We start from the raw sequence: 25,009 nt of genomic DNA, 5'->3' as shown, positions 1-25,009 counted from the left end.
ATATCAGTAATAATAAATACATGTATATATCCAGTTAATATATATCTCATCCTTCATAATAAGATACACAGTCTTCCATTATATAGATTATAGTTTTTAAATCAATCCTCCTTTTTTGGTCATTAGGTCATTTTCATATTTTATATGTTTTCTGTTTTAATATAAAATAGTTTCCATGTCATTATAAAACATGTTCAATGGGCATAATAATACTCTGATAACTACACAGTGGTGCAATGCAGTTATTATTTTTAAGGTGGTTTCTTAATATGGAACTATTAGGTCAACAAGAAGTTAGGGCAGAACAAAACTGAATGAGCAGCCACAGGAAGTAGCATACCTCCCACACTCAAGGTGTCTGTGTAGAGGCTGTTGGCCCTTTGGCAGAGGCACTGCAGAGAACAGAACAGTATTAGATTGGAAGACAAGCAGATGGTCCTAAAATTCTAATTTTGATATTCTGTGATTCTATGAATGTTAAGAAGAAACTCAAATTTTTGCTTCTGTCTGTGACATACTTAGAGAAGATACTGTGAATTTTTCATCTTTATATGTCCAGTTCATGTAGTAGCCTCATGTCTATGGATGTGAAGTTGTTCTGAGATATCATATCTCCCAGGTGTATGTAGTGCTATTATAGAGTCCATGGTCTGCACATGGGGAAATATGTTTTCTTCTCACATATATCCAACACTAATTTTCCTGCCAAGGAGAAGGGGCTTTAAATTCCCACCCCACTTCCCCAGGATAGGAGAATATAGAATCTGTAAGGAGCCTGAGATCCACAGAACACCATGAAAAGAAAATGGAAACATTCGCAGGGTACTTGGACTAAAATCTCTATCATTATAGGTCATGAGGCCTATGTATAGTAAAAGTCTAAATTCTGAGCAAGTTGCAGATAATCCCCACATTACCTGACGCTGCTGTTAGGTGCCCTGAGCAAGCATACCAGAGTAGATCAGAGTAGGACAAGAAGAGCATGGGACACAGAGAAGAAGATCAGCAGAACCTGCACAAGGGAAAAAAAAGAGATATTATGCTGGCAGGAAAAAAAATGTTAAACACAATCCCCTAGAGGTGTAACCAACTTCTAGTGCAGATTAATACATTTTTAGTACAGATTGAGCTGCAATTACCAGTAAGTTAACTGTTTAATAGTGTGCATATTCTCATTCTAAAATTCAGTCAATTTCAGTTTAGACTTTTGCTGATTTTTCAATAAAACTGGGGCAAAACATCCCCCAGATAGCATCACAAATATATATGTGGACTGCAGGAAGATCCCACATAAATCACATTCATAATTCTTCCGTCCCACACGGCTGAGGCAGGAAAGTGATGTTCTACAGATGGTACCCTAACACAGCTTTTTCATCATTGGCTCTACACACTTCACAGTATTGTGATGCAGTAACACTTGTAGTTTAATGTCATCATCACAAAGTCATTATGAGATCTACACAAAGTAGTGCATATACATATACATATACATATATACTATATTTATAATGGCTGGCACATAACATTATGTGCTACCTAATCCCTCTGAATGCATCCCTGGGGCAGAAGAGCAGTGTCTAAAGGAAAAGGACAGGGGACATGAGTATTTTAATTTAAAAGAGTGGGGAAGTAAAACAAAGGATTAGAGCAGATGAAATAAAGGAATCAAATGAGGTAAGCAATTTATTGGAGAAGAAATAGATTAAGTCCGAGTTTCTTAAAGCAGATCTTGGAATGGAAGTCCTACAGGGTGTTAATATAGACGAGCCACAACAACTGGTCCTTTGGTCAAAGAACTTTTGACAATGATGTACTATTCTGCTTTTCAGAGGATCAAAACACACACCAGCATATTAAACATTTTTAGAAGCTCTACACTAAAGGTAAGTATTCAACCTGATATGTATCAAAGTTATTGATAATAGATTTTCATGTATGACTCATTTTTTTATTCTAATTTTAAAAATTAAAAGAGCCATTGGTAAGTACTGCTTCAACTAGAGTGACAGAAGCATATCAATGCAATTGCTGCTGCCTGTATAATTCAGCAGCAAAATAGAAAAAGCCTGGGTTTTGTATTCAGATAGACCTCAGTTCAAATTCTAACTCCACTCCTTCCTATAGATATACCTTGAGCAAGTTAGCATTTGCTCAGCACCCTCCAGAGAGGGTGGTTATAAGGGAAACACCATCAGAAGTGTCATTAAGCAGTGAGCATTTGACAGTTTTACAGTACTCAAATTTAAGTGAATGAACTACAGAAAGCCTTTGAACTGAAGGCAGTGATTGCATATGGAAAGTAGAAGCTGAATAAAGCTGGAGAACTTGGGAAATGTTTAAAATCTTACACATGGAAGGGTTTTGAATAAAATATGACATGATATATGAGTATTCTTTACCACCTAAAGATATTAAAGGAGAGGAAAGCTACATTAATGCTTTATATGAATGGTTCTCAATTTCTCAACTCAGGATGCCAGGCTCCACTATTAGAGTATCTGACTTACTAGATGTGGGGTGGGACCCATGGAAATTGCATTTCTTACAAATTCCCAAGAGATGGTGCTGCTCTGGTTTGTGGACAGGTGGAGAATCACTGCTGTATATAGTATGGACTTCAGAGTAAGGGATGAAGTCAGCTGTGGTCTGACATACTTGGAGAAAAAGAGTATTGAAGTGTGTAGGTACCAAAACAAGACTGAAGCATAGATTTATCAGGAAATAGAGACCCTTAAGGGTAGGAGGCTTGGGACAGAGCATAGCTTATAGTAATCTAAGACTTTAGAGTTGGATGCTATTTCACATTTGACAAAAATAATCATACATTTCCTTAGAATATCACTAGATTTGAGAGGCCAAGGAATTAGGATGAAAGAACATTAGATAAGTCACAAGTAGGAATTAAAATTTCCTAATGATAAGAGCTGTGGTGGACAGGAAAACAATGACCCAAATATAAGCACCCACATGAAGTAACAGAAGTGATTGTTAAGATTATAGTGACAAGGAAAGAAACAGGACAGCAGGATAAATGGCATGGACGTAAACAGAAGAATTTCATATAGAATGTTAATGCTATGTCAGGGTGTTGAATACACAGCGACTGAAGAAAGGAGCAGCTACCCTGGTGAAGGCGAAAAGAGAAGCAATTTCTCCTAGGACCCACTTCAAATTAAGGCAAAAAAGGCATGGACAGTGTTCTCAGACTGAAAGGCAGTCAGTGTGCAAACGAAATTCCATTTCCATCAGGTACAGCAGAAAGATCCTGGAAATACATCAACAGTGGTGAAGAACACAAATATATGAGAATAATTTATTTCGATAGAAGCTGGGTAGCCAAGGATAACAGGAATAAAAGATAGAATCAACTGATCTCAAGCTTCTGAACAGAACTTTTGCATAATGTTGTTCTTGCATGGCAATTGACTTAGGTGTCCAGCCTTACTCTGCTTCCCTCTGCCAAGTAGGACTACATACACAGGGGACAGACCATTATTTCCCATACTTGTAGGAATATCAGAAATAAAGCAGCTTTAGAAGAGTTAAAAACAAGCAAGTGAGAGAGTAGCTGTGAGGTTTAGAAATGAAGATAATGTTTTTGCTTACAGGTTAAAATCCTCTTCTTTTATTCTAGAGTGCTATAGGTTCAGGTTGATTAAGTGAAAAAAAAAAAAAAGACACAAACTACTTGAGTCAATGCATCCTAAATGCATCTGTAGGGACTAATGTCAATACCCTGTTAATAATGTACCACAGATTGAGGCTCTGACTGAACAATCATTACTACAAAGGAACACCGCATTGAACATAGGAAATGTCACTGAACATATCATGGTTTCTTCTGTATACAGTAAACCATTTATAACATATACTTGTCTGCTTATCTATTATGACTGCCCTGAATAATAAGAAAATGAGGCTTCCAGCATGATCACTTCTTGAATGATCTTTAAAAGTCACTTAACCAATTTGAACTAAGTTTATTCATTCATTTATTCAATTCATTCAGTAGTTACTTATTAAGTAAATAGTAAATGTAAAAAATTACATTAAATAGATATGTGTTGAACACTTATGATGTGAAGTAGGAATATTAAGGCAATTTTTCTTAATAGCTTACTTTTTGGAATTAAGTATGTGGAAGCAATTTATAAATTATAAAACTATGTATAGCTAGTAGAAACTATCTGAAAATTATTTTAAATGTTAACAAATGGATAATCCTTTGTGTCCTAATATGAAAGAAAAAGTCATGTATGATTTATGTTTAAGAGTATTTAAAAAAGCTATGTTTTTGGTCTGAAGAATGTTTTATTATACTAAAATTGATATACAGTTTTGGGATATTTACCCAACATTTCAAAACAAGCCATTTTGAAGAAATTTGACAGCATGCTTTGAACAGTTCAGTTCTATTTTTAATACTTTACTATGGGATTGAAACATGCTTAATGTAATTACTAAATGTTATTTGTTTTATACTGTCAAAGATTTAATTTTTATGTTTATCATATATGCCTCCCTTAATTTTCTGGATGACTTTGCCTGTAGACAATAATTTGGAACACAGTGTAAATATAACTAAATCAAGTTGAAGTTTATATTAAAAGCAGATTTCCTACCCCAAATTACTCTTGTTTCCTTATATGTCACTTTTCCTTATTTTCATGTTTTATAGTGTTTTCTTTAAGATACAAACTCTTTCAGTGCTCAGTGAAATAATTCCTCTCTTGATATTATCTATACACACAATCTTTCCCCCTCATTCCTTTTTTTAGCTAGTAGAGATGGAATGACATTTCAGAATAGAACATATGGCTTTGGATTAAGTTACTAAATTGCACTTATTAATTGTATATATCCTTGGTAAAGGATATTTAACAAATCTGATTTATAAAATCAGAGTAAGATCACCTACATGTTAAGTTGTCACAGGGATAAATGGAGATACCACATAACACATAACAATAAAAATTTAATAAATGTCATCCCTCTTCCATTTCCTGCTCTTTTAGAGATGCATCATTTCTATAAGCCTTAAAAGGACAATTACTCATAACAGGCATTAAGGAGAAATGGAATGCTATAATTCTAAATATACCCCCAAATAGACTTTGTAGTCTTATTTTAAATTTGGCCATGTAAAAATTGTCCCAAGTCATTATTAAATTATAAATATATTAGAACACAGGCTAACACTCTCAGCGTAAAAGATTTAGTATGCCATATTTTTTAAGTTCTCTACTTAGAACTCCTTTTCTGTCTTCATATACCCTCTGTTTCATGCCTACACCAGTAGCTTTTTCAGCCACAATGTCTATTACCAGGCTAGGATTTCTTGCCAGAGCTTCACAATAAATAATCTACTACCTTCTAAGAGTCTATGCCAGTCACCTTTTACAGACAATGGAAACATAGTGTCTTCTGAATGGAATAAATTGTTCTTTGATTGTTTTTTTTCTTTATTTGAGAAAAATCAATGCTTGAGCCTGAAGAAGGAGAAATGAAATAATCTGGCAGGTTGATATCAATGATGGTATGGCTTTAGGTACCCCAAATAATAGATTATGGTATGAACTCTTACAGCCTAGAAGAATACACACAAGAACTGCACCAGATGACGGTACCACCCACATAAGCCCACCCAATGGAGAGGGCACTCTTTTGCCCCCAATTAGAACTATAAAATCCTTCTCTCCTCTGCAGTGCCACGGCATAGCAAACTAAATGCACAACCCATAGAATAAATGAGAAAAACAGGAAAATGATCTGTAACCTCACAAATGAAAATATAAATCATTCCTGGTTAGTAGGTAAAAGATAGAAAATATTTGATAGAGAATCTTAGAGGAGAGTACTTTACTTCCATGTAGTTAATGTGTCTCTGATAGCTAAACTCTGAGAATTGAGCAACTGTAAATGAACTTGAGTGTGAGCCTCTTCTCTACAATTTACTAGCCTGGGGACCACAGAGAAGAAGCAGGACCTTAGACTGAGTCTCCTGACTCCTAGTATTTTCTTACTCCATCACAGCTTTTAAAAGAAGGAAATTAGCCTCCCATTGAGATAATAAAATGACACATATGGACGCTCACAATAAAAAAGTGAGCTCATTAGTAAACTGCAGTGAGAACCTAGCAAGTGTCTGGGAACAAATTTCATGCAGGACTAAGAATACAATCTCATTAATAATAACATCAGTAATGGTAAATAGAAATCTAATAATAAGTAAGAGACAGAAGTCCTTGTGGAATAGAAGATAAATTAATACTGACTTAGAATTGACTAACACCAAGCACATACTCTGTATCTGGCACTATGTTTGAAAAAATTAAAGTAGTGAAAAAGTATATCTTTTCTTACTCTATGCAAACAAAATGCAATAATCTGAAAATGTGCAAGTTTTACCCAAACTTATTGAAATATATGAGTGATAAATCTACCATCTATTAATGGTTGGGCGAATTATTCAGATAAAGCATCCCACTAAAAACATGTACAAAAGCTGGATAAATATTTTTAAAAGCTTGTGTTAGGGCATCAGAGACCTAGCAAAACAATAAGGCATTAAATGGCCAATATCCAGGAGAATAGGGAAATAAAAATAGAACTGAGCATGGAATTTGGGGGCATACTTTTTTCAAAGGTATCTAACCATTATAGAAGAAACCCCTGAGAAGCTGACAATGTAAAAAAGGATTACAAACGTTTCGTAAGCTGGCAGGACAAAAATTGGAACTCCAGTCACTGAGGAAAGTGACCTGAATAAATCCCCTAAGTTTTGGGTTGCTAATGTGAAGGGCCACACTATAGGAATAAAGACAAATGGAATTAAGCGAGCCTTCTCATTGAATAAAGCCCAACTTAAAACATTCTCATTTTTGTTGTTGTTGAATTCAAATAATCTAGGATTTCTAATGCCTTAGTACTTCTTCTAGAAGCAAACTAAAATCCTTCATGGAAGAAGATATCATCATCCTAAAGCTCAAATTATCTTTGAAATTTTTCACATACAATTTCAACACTCAATCAAAAATAAGCAGACTTAGTGCTACTTCTATAGCTTTTCTTCTTCCTTCATAATTACAACCCCTAAGTAGAATTCGTGCCTCATATCGAAATTACCGAGTATCATAATTCTTCCAAGTGGTAAAGATACCTCAAGACAAGTGCTGGGCATAGAAGCCACAGGGCATAAATCTGCAATAAAGTAAAAAGCTAACCTTTTCAAACAATATTGCTTCTCTCTCACTTACCAACTTTTCATTTCCCTGTATGGCCCCGGAAGATGACTGGTTAGCCAGAGACGGGTAAGATTCCTCAAGGGAGGAACAACCTAAGACAGGCACAGTCGCAGGGGGGCCATCAGGTGAGAAATTGGGGATCAACAGAGGTGAGACTTAGAACCTCACCCTCCCCTGTTTTGAGAGAAATATTCTGCATCCGTGGATGTTTTGTTGCCCTTGTCTAGCTTGGATTAATACTTAGTCTATAGGCACACACCTGATCATCTATTTTTGCCCTCTTACAGCACTAAACTATGTTTTCTACCTTTATCTTGCATCTCCCTACCACTTCAGCATTTTATTAAAAATAATAATAATAATAATAATAATAATAATAAGGGAGAAATGTGGGATTCACATATAAATCAAGAATAAAAATCAAACGAATAATCATAATTGACCTGATTGTTTATAGTTCATGATGCGTGATCAAAACTGAAAGTTTCTGTGATGACTGCCCTTGCACTGTTCACCATGTAAGAACTTATTCACTGTGTAAGAACTTGTTCACCATGTAAAAACTTGTTCATATGCTTCAGAAGATTGGAGACTGTGGAGAATTAGACTTGGGGTGGATTAATGATTGTGCATTGAGTCCCCTATACAGAATTTTATTGTTGTTAACAACCATAGGATCAATAAATATGAGAGATGCCCTCTCAAAAAAAATAAATAAATAAAATAAACAACTATGGTAAAATAAAAATTAAAAAAGTATACTTTTTGCAATATCCCTGAAGTCATATCTGGTGAAACTGTTAATAATTCTGATTACAACAATTTCAAATCTAAAAAAAAATAATAAGCAGAGTTACATGATGACAAGACTGTGTGATTAAAGTAAGAGAAAATAACTAACAATAGAAACAGACCCACAAGGATTTATTAAACATGGACTTTAAAATAACTATGTTTTATAATGAAATGAAAGACACTAGCTAGAATTTTTGGAAAGAACTGGAAATTAAAAATAAACCAGTGAAAATGCTAAAATAAAAGAAGTAACAACTGAAATTTGGGAATCAATGTGTGTGTTAAATAGCATATTTGATAGCATTAAAAGAATAATAAGCTTGAACATAAATTAGGATAAAATATCCAGAGTAATGCACAGAAACAAATAGAAAATAGGGGTATGCGTACATTTTGCATAGTTAGAATATCTAACATATATTGTCTGGTGGCTATGGAAATTTCAAAACACAACTCCTGAGTTCTTTTATATTTTCCCATCACTGGGTAAAACCATGTCCAATGATTGGGTCTATAACCTGTGGCTGCTTAGCCTCAAAAATGATAGAACTGATCTTGTGAGTTGCTAGGCTCAGAGAACTACTTTCTGTGTTTTGAGATACACTTAAAAGCCAGCTACAATAATATGAGAATGCCTAATTATTCTATAGAAGATGCATGAGGAAACGTGGAGAGAAATTGAGGTCCTTGACCTTGAGCCCTGAATGAACTCTTAGGCAATAGCCACCACCAACAGGCTAGTCATGTGAGTTACCATCTTGTAAGTACACCCTCCAACCCCAATTAAACCACTCCAGCTGATGCTTCACAGAAAAGATATAAGCATTCCTTGGTGAGCTGGGTCCAAATTGCAGATATGTGAATTAAACAAGTGATTATTGTTTCAAGCCACTAAAGTTTTCACTGATATGTCATGCAGCAGTAGGTGACTAGAAAAGAAGGCATAAAAGGCTGGAGAAAGGGAGAGAAAATGGCACAATCCAAAGCTGCCAGAATATAAAACCTATAGATTTAGAAGCATTCTTATCACCCAAGTTTATTACAAAGAACCCATGGTTAAGCTGAGAACAGCAACATCTAGGTATATCATGCTAAAGCTGCAAAAATAAAAGACAAAGTGGAAATCTTAAAAACATTTGGAGAAGTAACAATAAACTGAAAGGTGGCTTCTGAATGTGATGGAATGACACCTTCAAAGTGCTGAAAGAAAAAAAAAATGTCTTGATTTTTATAACGAGTTGAAATATCCTTCAAGAATAAAGGAGAAATTAAGAAATTTCACACAAAGATAATTCATCACCAACAATCACAAACTAAAATAAAAATTAATTAGTGTTCTTTAGGCTGAAAAAAGGTTATTCAAGATGCAATCCCAGATAGGTAGGAGGAAAAGAATACCAACAAATAGAGTAAAGCTGTGGGAAAATGTAAATGGGTAATGGCTATATATGACAACAATAAAAACACCTTTTTGTGTTTAAAATATATAGGGAATTTAAATACATGGCAACAGTAGTGAACAACTTAGGATGGAATTCTAAATAAAAAGTATGAGAAGATCAATTGACGTTAGGCTTTGATAAGTAAATAATACATGCTGCAATCTCAAGAAAAACCACTGAAAGAATATTAAAAGAGTATGTAATCTTCAAGATAATAGAGAATAAAAGAACAATAAAAAATCCAAATGAAGACAAGAATGGGAGAAATGAGAATATAGCATAGTGGAGAAACCGAAATATAAAGTAAGATGGTATATTTAAACCTAACTATAGCAATAATTATATTACAACTAAATTAACTAAATGAGTTAAATAAAAAAGAGTGTTGAAATTATTTTTTAAAAACCATAATATCATTATCTATTTTTTAAGAAAATTATATGTATGAATCCAGAAATCTTGAAAAATTAGAGAATAGAAAACATATACCACCCAAACACCAACCAAAAGAAAACCACCATAGCATTATTAATATCACATAATGTGACTTTAAAGCAAAATGAATTCATAAGGATAAGGAGGAATATTTCCTGATTATAGAAGGTTAAATTCTCCAGGAAGACACATTTCTACATTTACATATATCTAAACTTGTATACACCTAATAGCATCAAAATTTATAAAGCAAGAATTAACATGGATAAGTGGCCAAATCATAATCACAATAGGAAGTTTTAACATACCTCTTGGTAACTCATAGAATAACACCAATAATAATAATTCAGGAAGGATATAGAAAATTTGAACAACACAATTAACCAATTCTATCTAATGGACACATAAAGAAAATTCCACTTAACCACAAGCATCCATCTCTGTCATATATCTTCTATTCTCCTGCCAGAAATACTCTTTGTATTCAGTATTTACCTTATTGTTCCAGGAAGCTGAGGTACATGGTATGTACCAACAGAGCTCCCAAGTCCACTGCTCATGTTTTGATTGCCAACATGGAGCCCCAGCTAGGACTGGACGAATGGAAGAGAGTAAATTTAGGATATTTATTCTGCTTGGTTCCTTCCCTCATCTTAATCTGGTTTTGTCCCTCAATTAAAAGTTAGTGTTCTTCATGAGGCAGCGTACTCTGTATGACTTCATTTCCCTCTACTTTGGTTTTGATAACTGCTTTCTCATTTTGTCTATTTAGGTGTGTCTCTTCAGCTGATATTGGATTCAAATTATTTCATTATTCCTTGTGATTCCCCTTCACTTACATGTTTGTTATTAGTCCCTTTGAAAACCCTTCTTGAATTACTCTGAGTATGCTTTTTGTTTATTGTTGCATTACTGATGAATACATATCTATAATGTAAGAAGAAAAAGAATGGAAAATAAAGCCCAGAGAAAGAAGGGAAAAATATATAATCAATAAAATAGAAAACAAACATACAATGGAGAGGATTAACAAGCTAAATTTTGGCTTGTTTTGGCTATTTGACATATTAACATAATAAAACTGATAAACCTCTGACTGAAAGAGAAAAGGAAAGAAGGCATTAATAAGCAATATCAAGAACAAAAAGGTGACATCCCTACAGAATTTGAATGCATTTTTCTAAAAGCTGTAAGTGAATATTATAAACAACTTGTGACAATGCATTAGAAAATTTAAATGAAATGAGCAAATATTGAATAATACAACTTACCAAAACTGACATATGAAGAAATAGAAAATCTGAGTAGTCAAGTAACTATTAAGAAATTAAGTACACAATTAAAAATTCTTCACATGAAGATATTTTTAGACCCATACGGTGTCACCACTGAATTCTTCCAAACATTTAAGAAATCATTCAATATTACACAAACACTTCCAGAGAATCCATAAGGAAATATTCCCCACCATATTTTATGAAGCTAACTAATTTTGATTCCAATACATAACAGAAGAATAACAATAAAAGAAAACATTTTTGCCCAAATAAGCCACTTGAGTTAGGAATATAGATATAGGAATCCTAAACAAACTTTTACCAATATCCCTACCAGGTTGGGTTTATTGCAGAATGCAATACCAGATTAACTTTTGAAAATCAATCCATGGAATTAACCACATTAACATAAATGAGGGAAATAATATCAAAAAATGCATTAAAATGTTTGGTAGATTTGACATCTATTTATGATTTAAAAAAACTCAGTGGATTCAGAATGTAATAAGATTTTCTTAATCTAAAAAAGTGTACAGTTGACCCTTGAGCAGCATAGTTTTGAATTGTATGAGCCCACTTATACATGGGTATTTTTCAATAAAAATACTGGAAAATACTTTGGAAATTTGCAAAAATTTGAAAAGCCATTTTCTTTTCTCTAGTTTACTTTATTGTAAGAATACAGTATATAATACATATACTATACAAAATATGTGCTAATGAAAATTTATGTCATTGGTAAGAACTCCAGTATATAATAAGCTATTAGAGTTAGGTTTTCAGAGAGTCAAAAGTTATACATGGATTTCTGATTGGGTGGGGGTGGCTTCTCTAACCCTCTGCATTGTTTGAGGGTAAACTGTACAAACAAAAAAATAAAAAGCAAACTACAGCAAATATCAGACATGCTGTAAAATTGAAACCTTTCCTTCTAATGTCAGGAATGAGATCAGAATTTCCATCATAACTAAGAAAACCTAAAATATTTTGTTTAAAATGTATTAACATGCTGTTAAAATATGTAAAAAATCAAGGGAATGATTACCTATAAGATAATGGCTATCTTTTCACAGATTGTGATAAACGAATGACAGTTTCTAGGGCTAGCAGTAGTCTATCTCTTAAACTGAATGGTTATTAATAGGTGTTTACTTTGTCATTTTTTTACTTAATTATAGAGTATTCTTACAATTTTCTGCACATGTATTATATTTCATAATTGAAATATAGGCAGAGTTGAAAATGTTCTTGATATTCTAATAGTTCACAGTGTTTTTTGTGTTACTTATAAAAATTTATTAAAAACATTTCTCTATAGAGAATTTCATTTTTGCAGTTCATGAATGGTTCATTCTATCAAGTGGCAATTGTTTTCTTGAAAATCATCAATAACATCTTCAATGTATCTGCAGTGGTACTGAATCTAGTTTCAGAAATAACTGCAATTTAATCACCCCTGCCAAAAAATCCTCTTTGACTGTACTGCAACTCAATTTCCTCAGCTTTGTTAAATCATTTTATCATTTAATACCCCATGTACTGAGACTTCACAATTAAGAACTGAATTTTCATCTTCAAACTTTTGCAGTTTTATCATACATGTTCATATTTCCCCTAGTTAAAATAAAGTGTCTTTGAGGACAGTGACCAGATCTTTCTCAATCTGTTTTTACATATTATCCTGGTTAGAGATGTAATAGCTAAATACTAAATGATATAATTTATGAATCAAGTCAGATGCAAAAATTTTAGAAATAACTTTTGAAAAGTATACTATTTTCACCAATTAATATATTAAAGTTAAAAATTACCCATCATTAATTGAACATAGAACTTAAGAAAACATTAGGTTGAAATTTAGCAGTTTACCTAGTAAACTTTAAAATGTGTCATGAATGTCCAAAGATATTCTTTACAGTATACTTCAGCATGATAAAAAAATTGGATATTACTGTAAGTCCAACTGTACAAGAGTGATTAAATAAATTATGGTACATCCCAATAAAAAATACTATGCATTTATTTTTAAAATATTATAAAGGAGTATTTAACAATGCAGAAAATATTGAAAATATAATGTTAAAGTCACATTATGAAACTATATATAGGATGTATATCATCATATATAACTGTATAGATGATCTCAGGTGTGTATGTGTGTGCATACATGCCTGTATGTGAGAGAAAGTGCACATGAGAAATATTTTTTATTTTTTGAATAAAAATTACCAAAATATTTAACAACATTTTTAAGTGGTGAGATTATGGATCATTTTTCTTTTGTACTTTATTATTTTTTCACTTTTAAAGACATTCCTTTTCTAAATCAAAGCATCACAACTTCTCATTCCATTAGATAGATTCAAGTCTAGTATCAAGTAAATGCCATCAGATAACCCTAATTTACATAAAATTCTGAATGTGAACTTTGTGGACTTAATTCTACCAACACTGTAAGACATTATGTGAATATTCTAACCAATATAGCCTGCCAGCTAGCAGAAAGGATTCAGGAACTGGTAACTTTGGGCGGTATGACAATGTAAACAGAAAAAAACCTTGGGCAGCTAGAAGGGTATAATTTTGGCTAACAGAGAAATCCCATGACCCTATCAGAGAGCAGAACTGGCAACCTAAAATTCTGACCAGAGCAAAAATGGAATGTAAACAAGTGAAGCAAGCTGAGCCAGGGGACATTAGGAAGTGGTAAAGGGTGTGGCAACCGAAGGGGATGTTCCCAGTCTAATGGTGCTATCCAGCTCAAGCTGATTGTTGCTATGGGAGAATGCAAGCCTAATATTGCTGTCATTTGCTTTTCCAGAAGAACATCTAGATTTTTTTTACTTGAGATCTCCTAATTTTTAAATGTTAGCTTAAATTATTTTTATGTTAAAATGCTCTCTTAGCTAAACAAATCATGGCTGCAGGTAGATCCAGCCAGTAGGCTCTAGTTCATAGTCTCTTGCCCTTAAATATTACTATGTAGGGATAAACAATCCCTTAGTGTCCTTTGAAAACACGGCCTTAGATACAAAGTTGAGCTCAGATACAGGCTCTTAACAAAGGCAGTAAACCATTAAAAAATAGCACAGTTTTTTTGAGAGTGTTACAAGAACTCCCTGGGAGACATAAAAGGAACACCATCCCCCAAAATGTGAGGGAACCCAACAGGCCAAAGAATGACTCAGACACGCCCAGCTTGGCGAGTCAATGAGTTCTATCACGGGGTTACTTACTGCGCGGTGCACAGCACTCAGCGCAGATGCTCAACTGAAGTCGCCACTCCCTTGTGGCTGGGCTTGCTTTTAACAGAGAACTGGGAGAAGGGAGCTACCTGCAGAAAAGCAAATCATTGTGTGTAGACAAGCAGGCAAGTCCTGGAGTTCCTCCTTATCTTGGAGTTTCTCCTCAGACACAAAGCACTTCTGCATTCACTGCGTTACAGGAACAGGGAGGAGTTCCTGAAACTGTAGTGTGAGGATGCAGCCTGGCAACTGGCTCTAAAATGGTGTCTTTGAACAAAATGACTTTGCTCAGGCCAAGTATAGGAGGCTTATCTGTACTATGCTCCACCTTGTCCTCCAACTCTTATAATCTTTCTGCCTTCTCTTCTTCAATGGTCCCTGAGTCCTTGGAGGGAGCTTATACTCTTACTCTTTCATGCAGAGCACTGGGCTGCTATTCCACAACAGCAATACATTCCCCATCAGTGTCTGTTTATTCCCAGAAGGACACACACACTGATTGTAGTACATGGATCCTGTACTTTGGAGCAAAGACCCCAACCAATGTGCAAAAGAGTCACATATATTTGACTGATCAATTTTTTTCACTATCTTGGGACAAATGATTTGTAGTTATATTGGCTTCATTATCAGGAATGTATACACAATAGGTAGTACCAATAAGAGGCACAAGTACCCCTTTGAGCAGAAAGCAAATATCTGGTGCCATCCTCTATAAAACTACCTTACTCATTTGAGTTATTTCTTGATTCAAGAGAAAAATACTTCTAAGCAATCAGGTAAGGTGGACTCCCGAAGTTAGGTCTATACTGTGTAAGCAATCAAGTAATTAATAAGAGGTATTTCTACAGAGACAAAAGAAAGACAAAGTTAATGTTGGAGAAATCAGAAACCCATTATCTGAGTCTTGAGTGCTGACAGTGAGATGATTTCAAGATGTCAGGTTCCAAGTATCTTTAGACAGAGCAAGTGTAAGCAGTGGCAATCTGACAGATTTTCCTGGCTAGCCATCTGAATGTCTTTGGTGATATTTGTGAGTGGCCCACACAGCGACAGGCATAAAATTTCCTAAACATGGGCTGTTGTGGTGATTCCTTTTAAGTCTGTATCAGGTCACCTAGTTTAAGCTTTTTTGCTTGTGGGGCTTCAGGGAATAGAGCAGCTTTATCCTTCCACAACAGAAATGTTACTTTGGAGAGCTGTAGTCAGATATTTGAGGAAACCAGAATTCAGGATCCAGTCCAGTTTACAGGCAAACAGTAAACCCTCAGAGACAATCAGAGTTTGAATCTAATATCCAAAAAGGTGTGTTAATGAAACATGATTTTTCTAAGATCATCCTAATTTTCATCAAGAGATAACCATCTGTTTGCAAATTAAATCCAACAAACTTGGCCAAATTATTTACATATGTGCAGCAAGAATAGTGATCAACCATACAGATGCTTTTACAACCTGCTTTGCTGGAAATTTTTCATAAGGAACCTCAGATTGAACTTTTAAAAGGCCTCTTAAAACTAGAAAAACCAAACCAAGAAATTTGCCATCAGTGTTTGCCTGCAATACCTATTTGGTTTGGGTGACTTCTTCCTTTCTTGAGGTCTCCAAAATAGCCTGAGGTTCTTGCACCTGCCAGGAAGTGACCTTCCTTACTCACCTGGTGAGGCTGCTAAGAATGCTATATGCAAGGTACCAGGCTAAATACTTCCAAGGGCTCCATAAAGTCACCCTTAGTTCCTTAGAGCTGTCTGGTCATATCTGAGTTTATCTCTCTCTCAAATATGACATTCCAGTCAAAGCCTTGCTAATATAACCAATATTTCTGATTGTGTCCTGTAATAAGAACAGAGTCTCATTGAACTTACACAAATAAATACATATATATATAGTACCATAAAAGTTTTCAAATTCTGGAGGGATCAGTATGTAAAAAATGGTAAATGTCTCAGTTCTTATAATCTTAAGGTTACCAGAAAGCTGTGTTTGTCAGACATCCCTTCCATAAATATTCTTGAAGATGAGGCTCTTTAGCAGGGACACTTTTATAGGATCTGACAATACCTATCGATAAATGACAAAAGACTTAAAAATGGCCATGATTAAAGATCTGATGAGAGTTCATCATAATGAATTGTCAAGGAAATTTGGCTATTTCTGTAACAGAACATTTCAATAACTACAATTACAAGTGATGTCATACCAGGACATACCAGATTTCTAGGACTTTCATATGACTTCTAGAACACTTATGTTAATAACACATTTCTAGACAAATAGAATCTAAGGATTACCATCACTTATTTGACAATGCCTCCCAGGTAATTTAACATATCAAATAAATAAGTCTAATTTGTTCAATATCTCCCTTTTATGAGAAAATCTGACATGTTCCAGGGGAACTTTGTCAAAAATATCAAATGGTGTGAACATTTTACAATCTCAGTATTAAGAATAGACCAATAGGTCAAGAGAACTTTGTCCTTTTAACAAAGAGAAAACAACATTCTAATCTTGTGGTTAGAATGTTATTAAACCTTATTTACTTCAATCTCGTCAGCATGACCACACGTTAAATACCTTTTCCACAAGCCTTCTAAATCAAAGCATCACAACTTCTCATTCCATTACATAGATTCAAGTTTAGTATCAAGTAAATGCCATCAGATAACCCTAATTTACATAAAATTCTGAATGTGAACTTTGTGGACTTAATTCTACCAACACTGTAAGACATTATGTGCTAAGGCAGAGGATACTATTCACATGTCTTTTTCTAACTGTAATTCCTCCTACAAGTGGGTGATTTCCCTCCTGGGAGATTGCTTAGCTTCTGTGACATATCTTAGTGCCCACAGCAGGGGCCACCCAACGTTTGCCATAGTTCTTTTGCAATCCTGTCCTATATTCCCTACTTTCATGCAGTGCAAAAGATTTTCTATTCCCACTGGCATTTTTGGGGGCAACCCCTTGCTCACTCAGCAATCTAGCAGGTGAGCCACCCCATACCACATGGCAGGGAATGGCCACCAGTGATTTTCCCCACAATGCTGATGAATCTTTGGTTCTGTTGGTTCCCTGTTCCAGCAGAAATTGTTACCAGAATTTCCCAGAGTGACATAAAAGAAACGCCATCCAATTTGGGGGTGTCCTTTCTTTTACATAACTCTGGGAAATTCTTGTACCAGAGTTATGAGAGGGCCTCATTTTCCTCACTTATATAATTAAGAGCTTGGATGGATGATATTCAAGATGTTTCCCATCTTTGAAATTTTATGTATCTTTGAGTCTACTGATACAGTGAGAAGACAGTTACCCATGTAACATCTATAATTTCTTTATAGAAAATGATCATGAATGCTTTATTTTATCTTATTTTATTTTTAACATAAAATGTATATATTTAAAGTATAGAACATTATTATACAATACATTGTATACACAGTGAAATGATTACTACAAACTAATTAACATCTTTTTACAGTTACTGTGTGTGTGTGTGTGTGTGTGTGTGTGTGTGTGTGTGTGTGTGTGTGCATCCTATATAACTAGATACCCTTTGACAAACACCTCCCCATTCCTCCCACCTCCTGCCCCGGTAACTGCCATTCTACCCTTCGTCTCTATGTATTTGACTTTCTTAGATTCCACATATAAGTGAGATCATGCAAGTTTTTTCTTTTGGTGTCTGGCTCTTTTCACTTAGTATAATATCTTCCCAGGTCTACCCATGTTGTTCAAAGCAGGATCTCCTTTTCTAAGGCTTGTTAATATTCCATTGTGTACATATGCCACAGTTTTTTAAATGCATTCATCTACTGACAGTTGCTTAGGTTTTTTCCATATCCTGGCTATTGCAAATACTGCTGCAAAGAACATAGGAACATAGATACCTCTTTAAGATACTAATTTCATTTCCGTTGGGTATATACCCAGAAAAGGGATTGCAGGATCATAAGGAAATTCCATTTTTAGTTTTCTGAGGATTATCCATACTGTTTTCCTTAGTAGCTATAGCAATTTACACTCCTATCAATGAGATACCAGATTTTCTTTTTTCCATACCCTTATAACCACTTGTTATCTTTTATCTTTTTGATAATAGGTGTCTTAAAAGGTGTGATATATCTCATTGTGGTTTTGATTGCATTTCCCTGCTTATTAATGATACTAAGCACCTTTTATGTTGGCCATCTGTGTTTCTTCTTTGGAAAAGTGTCTATTAATGTCATTTGCCCATTTTTAATTCTCTTATTTGAGGTCATCTATTATTGAGTTGTATGACTTCCTTATATATCTCAGATACTAATCTCTTATCAGATATGTCTTAATTAAAGTTCTCAATAAAATAGGTATAAAAGGAAATTTCTTCATTATAACTATGGCCATTTATGAAAAATCCCATAGATAACATCATAATCAATGGGAAAAAAATGAAAGCTTTGACTTTAATATATAGTACAAGGCAAGAATGCCCACTATCACCACTTCTATTCAACACAGTATGAGAAGTACTAGGAAGAACAATCAGAAAACAAAGAGAAATAAAAGACATCTAAATCAGAAAGAAAGTAAAATCATCACCATTTGTAGATGACATAATCCTAAACATAGAAAAATCCTAACACACATACACACACACAAACACACACATAAACACACACACACATACACAAGACCTCTTAGGACTAATCAAGTCAATAAAGCGGCAGGATACAAAAGCAATATAGAAAACTCATTTGCATTTCTTTATATCAACAATGATGCATGTGAACAGAAAATCAGAAAACAATTAGATTTACAATAGCACCAAGAATAAAAGACTTAGGAATAAATTTAACCAAGGAGGTGAAACATTTGTACACTGAAAGCTATAAAGCATTGGTGAAGAAATTGAAGAAGATACAGATAAATCGAAAAATAACCCATACTCATAGAATAGAGGAACTAATATTGCTAAAATGTTATACAAAGTGATATACAGATTCAACACAATCCTTATCAAAATTCTAATGGCATTTTTACAGAAAAAGAAAACAATTCTAAAATTCTTAAGGAACCACAGAAGACTGAATAGCCAAAGCCACCTTGAGGAAGAACAAAGTTAGAGGTAAAAACACATACATTGATAACTAAGGATGCCAAGAACAAACAATGGGAAAGGATCCCCTCTTCAAAAATCTGTGTTTTAAAAACTATATCCAAATGCAAAATAATGAAATTGGACCTTATCTTCCAACACATAAAAATCAACTCAAAATGTTTTAAAGACTTAAGTGTAAGGCCTAACATTGTAAAACTCTTAAAATAAAGTGTAGGGAAAAGCTTTTTGACATTAGCTTGGCAATGGTTTTTTGGATATGAAATCAAAAGCTCAGGCTTCTTGAAAACAAAAGCAAAAATAAACAAGTGGGACTACATCAAACTAAAAAGATGCTGCACAGTAAAGGAAAAAAATCCACAAAATGAAAAGGCAACCTATGATTGGAGACAATATTTACAAACCACATTTCTGATAAAACAGTTAATGTCCAAAATACATAAATTATGTGCGCTTGGGACTTCAGGTAAGAAATTACTCTAAAATTATGTTTTATGGAAAGCAGAACTACATATATTTACTAACATTTGATAGATTAATAACTACCCAATAACAACAAATTTATAAGAAGCAATTACACTAGATAGCAACACAATCATATTAGGGGATTTTAACACCTTACATCAATGGACAGATCATTCAGACAGAAAATAAACAAGGAGACAGAGGCACTAAAAACACATTAGAGAAGATGGACTTAACAGAACATTCAACCCAAAAGCATAAGATACACATTTTTCTCAAGTGTACATAGAATGTTCCCCAGAATAGATCACATATTAGGACGCAAAAAGAGCCTCAGTGAATTAAAAAAGATTGAAATTGTATCAAGCAACTTCTCAGACCATAATCATATGAAATGAGATATATTATATGAAAAAAAAATTTTTTAAAGAGGCTGAACAATGATTATATGCTTCCAAATAATCAATGGGTCAATGAACAAATCAAAGAGGAAACAAACAATAAGTCGAGACAAATGAAAACAGAAACACAATGGTACAAAATATGTAGGAGGCAGAAAAAGTGGTTCTAGGAGACAAGTACTTAACAATACAGGCCTACCACAAGAAATAAGAGCAATCCCAAATAAATAATGTAAACTAATAACTAAAGCAACTCAAAAAAGTAAAAACAAAGCCCAGAGTTAGTATGAGGGCCATAACAAAGATCAAAGCAGACATAAATAAAATAGAGAATTTTTAAAAAATAGAAAAAAATCAATGAAACAAAGAGCTGGTTTTTTGAAATGATAAACAAAATAGACAAATTCCTAGTCAGACTTTACAAGAAAAGAGGATACAAACAAAATCAGAAAACAAAGAAGTTACAATTGACACCACAGAAATTCAAAGACTTAGAATTCTATGAAAACTTATATGACAATAAGTTGGACTACCTATAAGAAATGAAAACATTCCTAGAAAAGTACATTCCTAAAAAAAATCTTTCAAGACTGACCCAGAAAGAAACAGAAAGTCTGAACAGACTAACTGCCAGTAGCAAAATTGACCTGCTAATCAAAAAACTCCCAACAAACAAAATTCCAAGATGAGATGCTTCACAGCTGAATTCTACCAAACATTTAAAGAAAAGCTAGTACCCATATTTCTTTAGGTATTCAAAAAATAGAAGAGGAGGGAGTACATCCAAACTCATTCTATGTGGCCAACATCCCTCTAATATTAAAACCAGACAAAGATACTATAAAAAGAAAATTATAGACCAATATCCCTCATGAACATAGATGCAAAAATCCTCAACAAAATATTAGCAAACCAAATTAAAAAATACATCAAAAGGCTCATCCATTATGACCAAGTGGGATTTATTCCTGGGATGCAAGGATGGTACAATATTTATAAATTTATAAATAAACCAACATGACACACATTAACAAAAAGAAGGATAAAAACCACATGATTGTCTCAATAGATGCAGAAAAACATTTGACAAAATTCAACATCCATTCATGATAAAAACTCTCAGCAAAATAGGTATAGAGGGCAAGTACCTCAACATAATAAAGGCCATGTATGACAAACCCACAGCTAACATTATACTCAATGGAGAAAAGCTGAAACCTTTTCTTCTAAGATCAGGAACAAGACAAGGATGTCCACTCTCACCAATTTTATTAAACATAGTGCTGGAAGTCCTAGCTATGGCAATCAGACAAAACAAAGAGATAAAAGACATCCAAAATTTGTAAGGAAGAAATAAAACTCACTATTTGCAGATGACATGATATTATACATAGAAAAACCCTAAAGACTCCACCAAAAAACTATTAGGACTAATAAGTGGATTCAAGAAAGTCACAGAATACAAAAGCAATATATAGAAGTCAGTTGCATTCCTATATACTAACAATGAACCAGCAGAAAGAAAGATCATGAAAACAACTCCATTTACAATTTCATCAAAAAGAATAAATACCTAGGAATAAATCTAACCAAGGAGGTGAAAGAACTGTACTCTGAAAAACAATAACACTGATGAAAGAGATTAAAGAAGACACAAATAAATGGAAATCTATCCCATGCTCATGGATAGGAAGAACTAATATTGTCAAAATTGTCATCATGCCCAAAGCAATTTACAGATTCAATTCAATCCCTATCAAAATTCCAGCAGCATTCTTCAATGAACTAGAACAAATTCTAAAATTCATATGTTCCCTGACTTCAAGCTATATTACAAAGCTATGGTAATCAAAACAGTATGGAATTGGCACAAGAACTGACCCATAGATCAATGGAACAGAATAGGGAGCCCAGATATAAACCTATGCATATACAGTCAATTAATATATGATAAAGGAGCCATGAATATACAAGGGGGGAAAGATAGCCTCTTCAACAACTGGTGTTGGGAAAACTGGACAGCTACATGTAACAGAATAAAACTTGATTATTGTCTAACTCCATACACAAAAGTTAACTCTAAATGGATCAAAGACATAAATGTAAGTCATGAAACCATAAAACTCTTAGGACAAAACATAGGCAAAAATCTGTTGAATATAAGCATGAGCAATTTTTTCCTGGACACAGCTCATTGGGCAAGGGAAATAAAATAAAAAATGAACAAGTGGAACTACATCAAAATAAAAAGCTTCTGTACAGCAAGGGACAAAAGGCAACCTACAGCATAGGAAAATATATTCATAAATGATTCATACAATAGGGTTAACATAAAAAAATATATAAAGAACTCATACACCTTAACATCAAAAATCAAGTAACTCAATTAAAAAATGGGTGGAGGACCTGAACAGACATTTCTCCAAAAAAACATAGATGGCCAACAGATGAAAAGATGCTCCACACTACTAATCATCAGAGAAATGAAAATCAAAACTACAATGAGATATAACCTCACACCAGTTAGAATGGCCACTATCTGAAAGAGAAGTGAGGATGTTGAGAAATGGGAACCCTCCTACACTGCTGGTAGGAATGTCAACTAGTACAACCACTGTGGAAAGTAGTATGGAGGTTCCTCAGAGGACTAAAAATAGAAACACCATACAACCCTGTAATTCCATTTCTAGGAATTTACCTGATGAAAGCAAAATTCCTGATTCAAAATGATACATGCACCCCTATGTTTATCACTGCATTATTTACAGTAGCCAAAATATGTAAGCAACCAAAGTGTCTGTCAACAGATGAATAAAGAAGATGGGTCCATATACACAATGGAATAGTATTAAACCATAAAAATATAATTCTGCCACTGTGACAACATGAATAGACTTAGAGGGTATTATGCTAAGTGAAATAAGCCAGTTGGAGACAAATAACTTATGATTTCATTTATATGTGGATTGTAGAAACAAAACAAAACAAAATAAATAAAACAACAATAAACTCATAAACACTGAGAAATGACTGGTGGTTACCACAGGGGAGGGTTTGGAGTGGTTGGGTGAAATAGGTGAAGGGGATAAAAAGGCACAAAATCTCAGTCATAATATAAATTAGTCACAGGCATGAAAGTACAGCACAGAGAATTTAGTCAATAGCTTTGTAACAGCTTTCTATGTTGACAGATGGTAACTACATTAGTTGGGGTGAGCATTTAATAATGTGTGTAACTGACAAATCACTCTGTTGTATACTTGAAACCAATATAACACTGTATATCAACTATATGTCAATAAAAATATACAAAAATAATAATAAAAAGGAATTTCACAATGATTTATTTTTCCTCCTATAATTTATTAGTCTGCACTATTGCTCCATCTTTACCTTTTTGCCTAGTCATTTTTTAAAAATCATTTATTTTATCAGTATTTTATAAATGGCATATCTGAGGTAGATTAAGATCTGTTTGATATTGCACTAGTGAACAGTTAGTTTTCTTCTCATCAAGTTAAGAAATATGTAAAGGGACAAACTCTGAGGCTTCCTCATCACTTGAATTAATGTTATCCAAAGCTATGGATATGAATGTTTTCAGCAGAGTGCTTCCCTATGTAAAGATTTCGCCACTGTCAATACTCTATCAATTCACATTTCTTATCCTTACAATCTGGACCCTATCTTTTATTTCCATGACTTACTTTTCCAGACTTACTTCTCTTTAATCCCTTGTAAGTGTTCAGTATCTTCTCCAAACAGTATTAATTGCTATGTTCTCTAGGGCACCAAACATAACTAATGTTCTTCTTGTCCTTCTGTCTTTGTCCATGGGGTTGTTCCTGCTTGTATGACATTCTCACCCTGCTCTTCCAAATCCTCATCTCTCATTCCAAACACCACTTCCTTCATGAAGATCTCTCTGATCCCATGTACCAACTCAATGTGCTATTTCCCTCCTTCAGCTTCCTTAACATTGTATTTCTTAAGAAATAGTATGCTTCATGCTACAGATGCTCATGCACCTCTCTGTAACTTACTAGAGAAAATATATTTGAAATTTGTTTTATGTCTCCCTTACCATGAAATCTATAGAGAACAAACAAATAGGCCTTATTTGTGGCCAGCCAATACATCCTTCTGATTTGTGAAAGATGTCCCATCTCACATAAGGCTGCTCTCTAAGCTAAATCCAACAAAGTTAAAGATTGAACTAGATTTTCCTTTTGTTTTCATTATTTTATTTTGTAGTTTTAGGTCACACTTAGAGCAAATATCAGACTATTCCAAGACAAACAAAAAGTGTTTGGTAAAAGGATTAAAAACATGTGCTACTCACATAAAACTTTGATTTTTTACAATTACAGAAAATTGGACTGTGTATCTCCTATTTTTAATTTTAAAGCACTGAACTCCTTACAACTCTAATCCAAAGAGTTTGCATTGCAAAAGAACAGTTCAGCTGTCTTGTTGAAATAAGCCTTCTCTGATACTTGTTAGGCAATTTTCTGACTATTATTGCACTTGACAAGGAAGTTTTAATAAACAAAGCAGGTAGTCTGAAGCATGTAATCTTATATATTGCTGAGCAACTGAACACA

At 33.9% G+C, this 25,009-nt stretch overlaps 1 protein-coding gene across 8 annotated transcripts in view; it reads right to left on the bottom strand.

The window, feature by feature from the left end:
* C2H8orf34 (chromosome 2 C8orf34 homolog) overlaps positions 1–25,009 on the bottom strand; it is a 420,116-nt gene that overhangs the window by 2,679 nt on the left and 392,428 nt on the right. For 7 of the 8 annotated variants that reach the window (XM_073229640.1, XM_073229642.1, XM_036998323.2 and 4 more), the window contains one exon: positions 918–1,012. In XM_073229640.1, the coding sequence (XP_073085741.1) occupies positions 930–1,012 (83 nt within the window). In that variant the 3' untranslated portion in view covers positions 918–929. Of the gene's footprint in view, positions 1–340; positions 393–917; positions 1,013–25,009 lie in introns of all 8 variants that reach the window. The other variant, XR_012128242.1, reaches the window with a different exon arrangement.

The sequence above is a fragment of the Manis javanica genome, chromosome 2, assembly GCF_040802235.1.
Source record: "Manis javanica isolate MJ-LG chromosome 2, MJ_LKY, whole genome shotgun sequence".
Classification (NCBI taxonomy): Eukaryota; Metazoa; Chordata; class Mammalia; order Pholidota; family Manidae; genus Manis; species Manis javanica.
The sequence above is the reverse complement of the archived record's forward strand: the minus strand, read 5'-3'. Positions and strand labels throughout refer to the sequence as shown.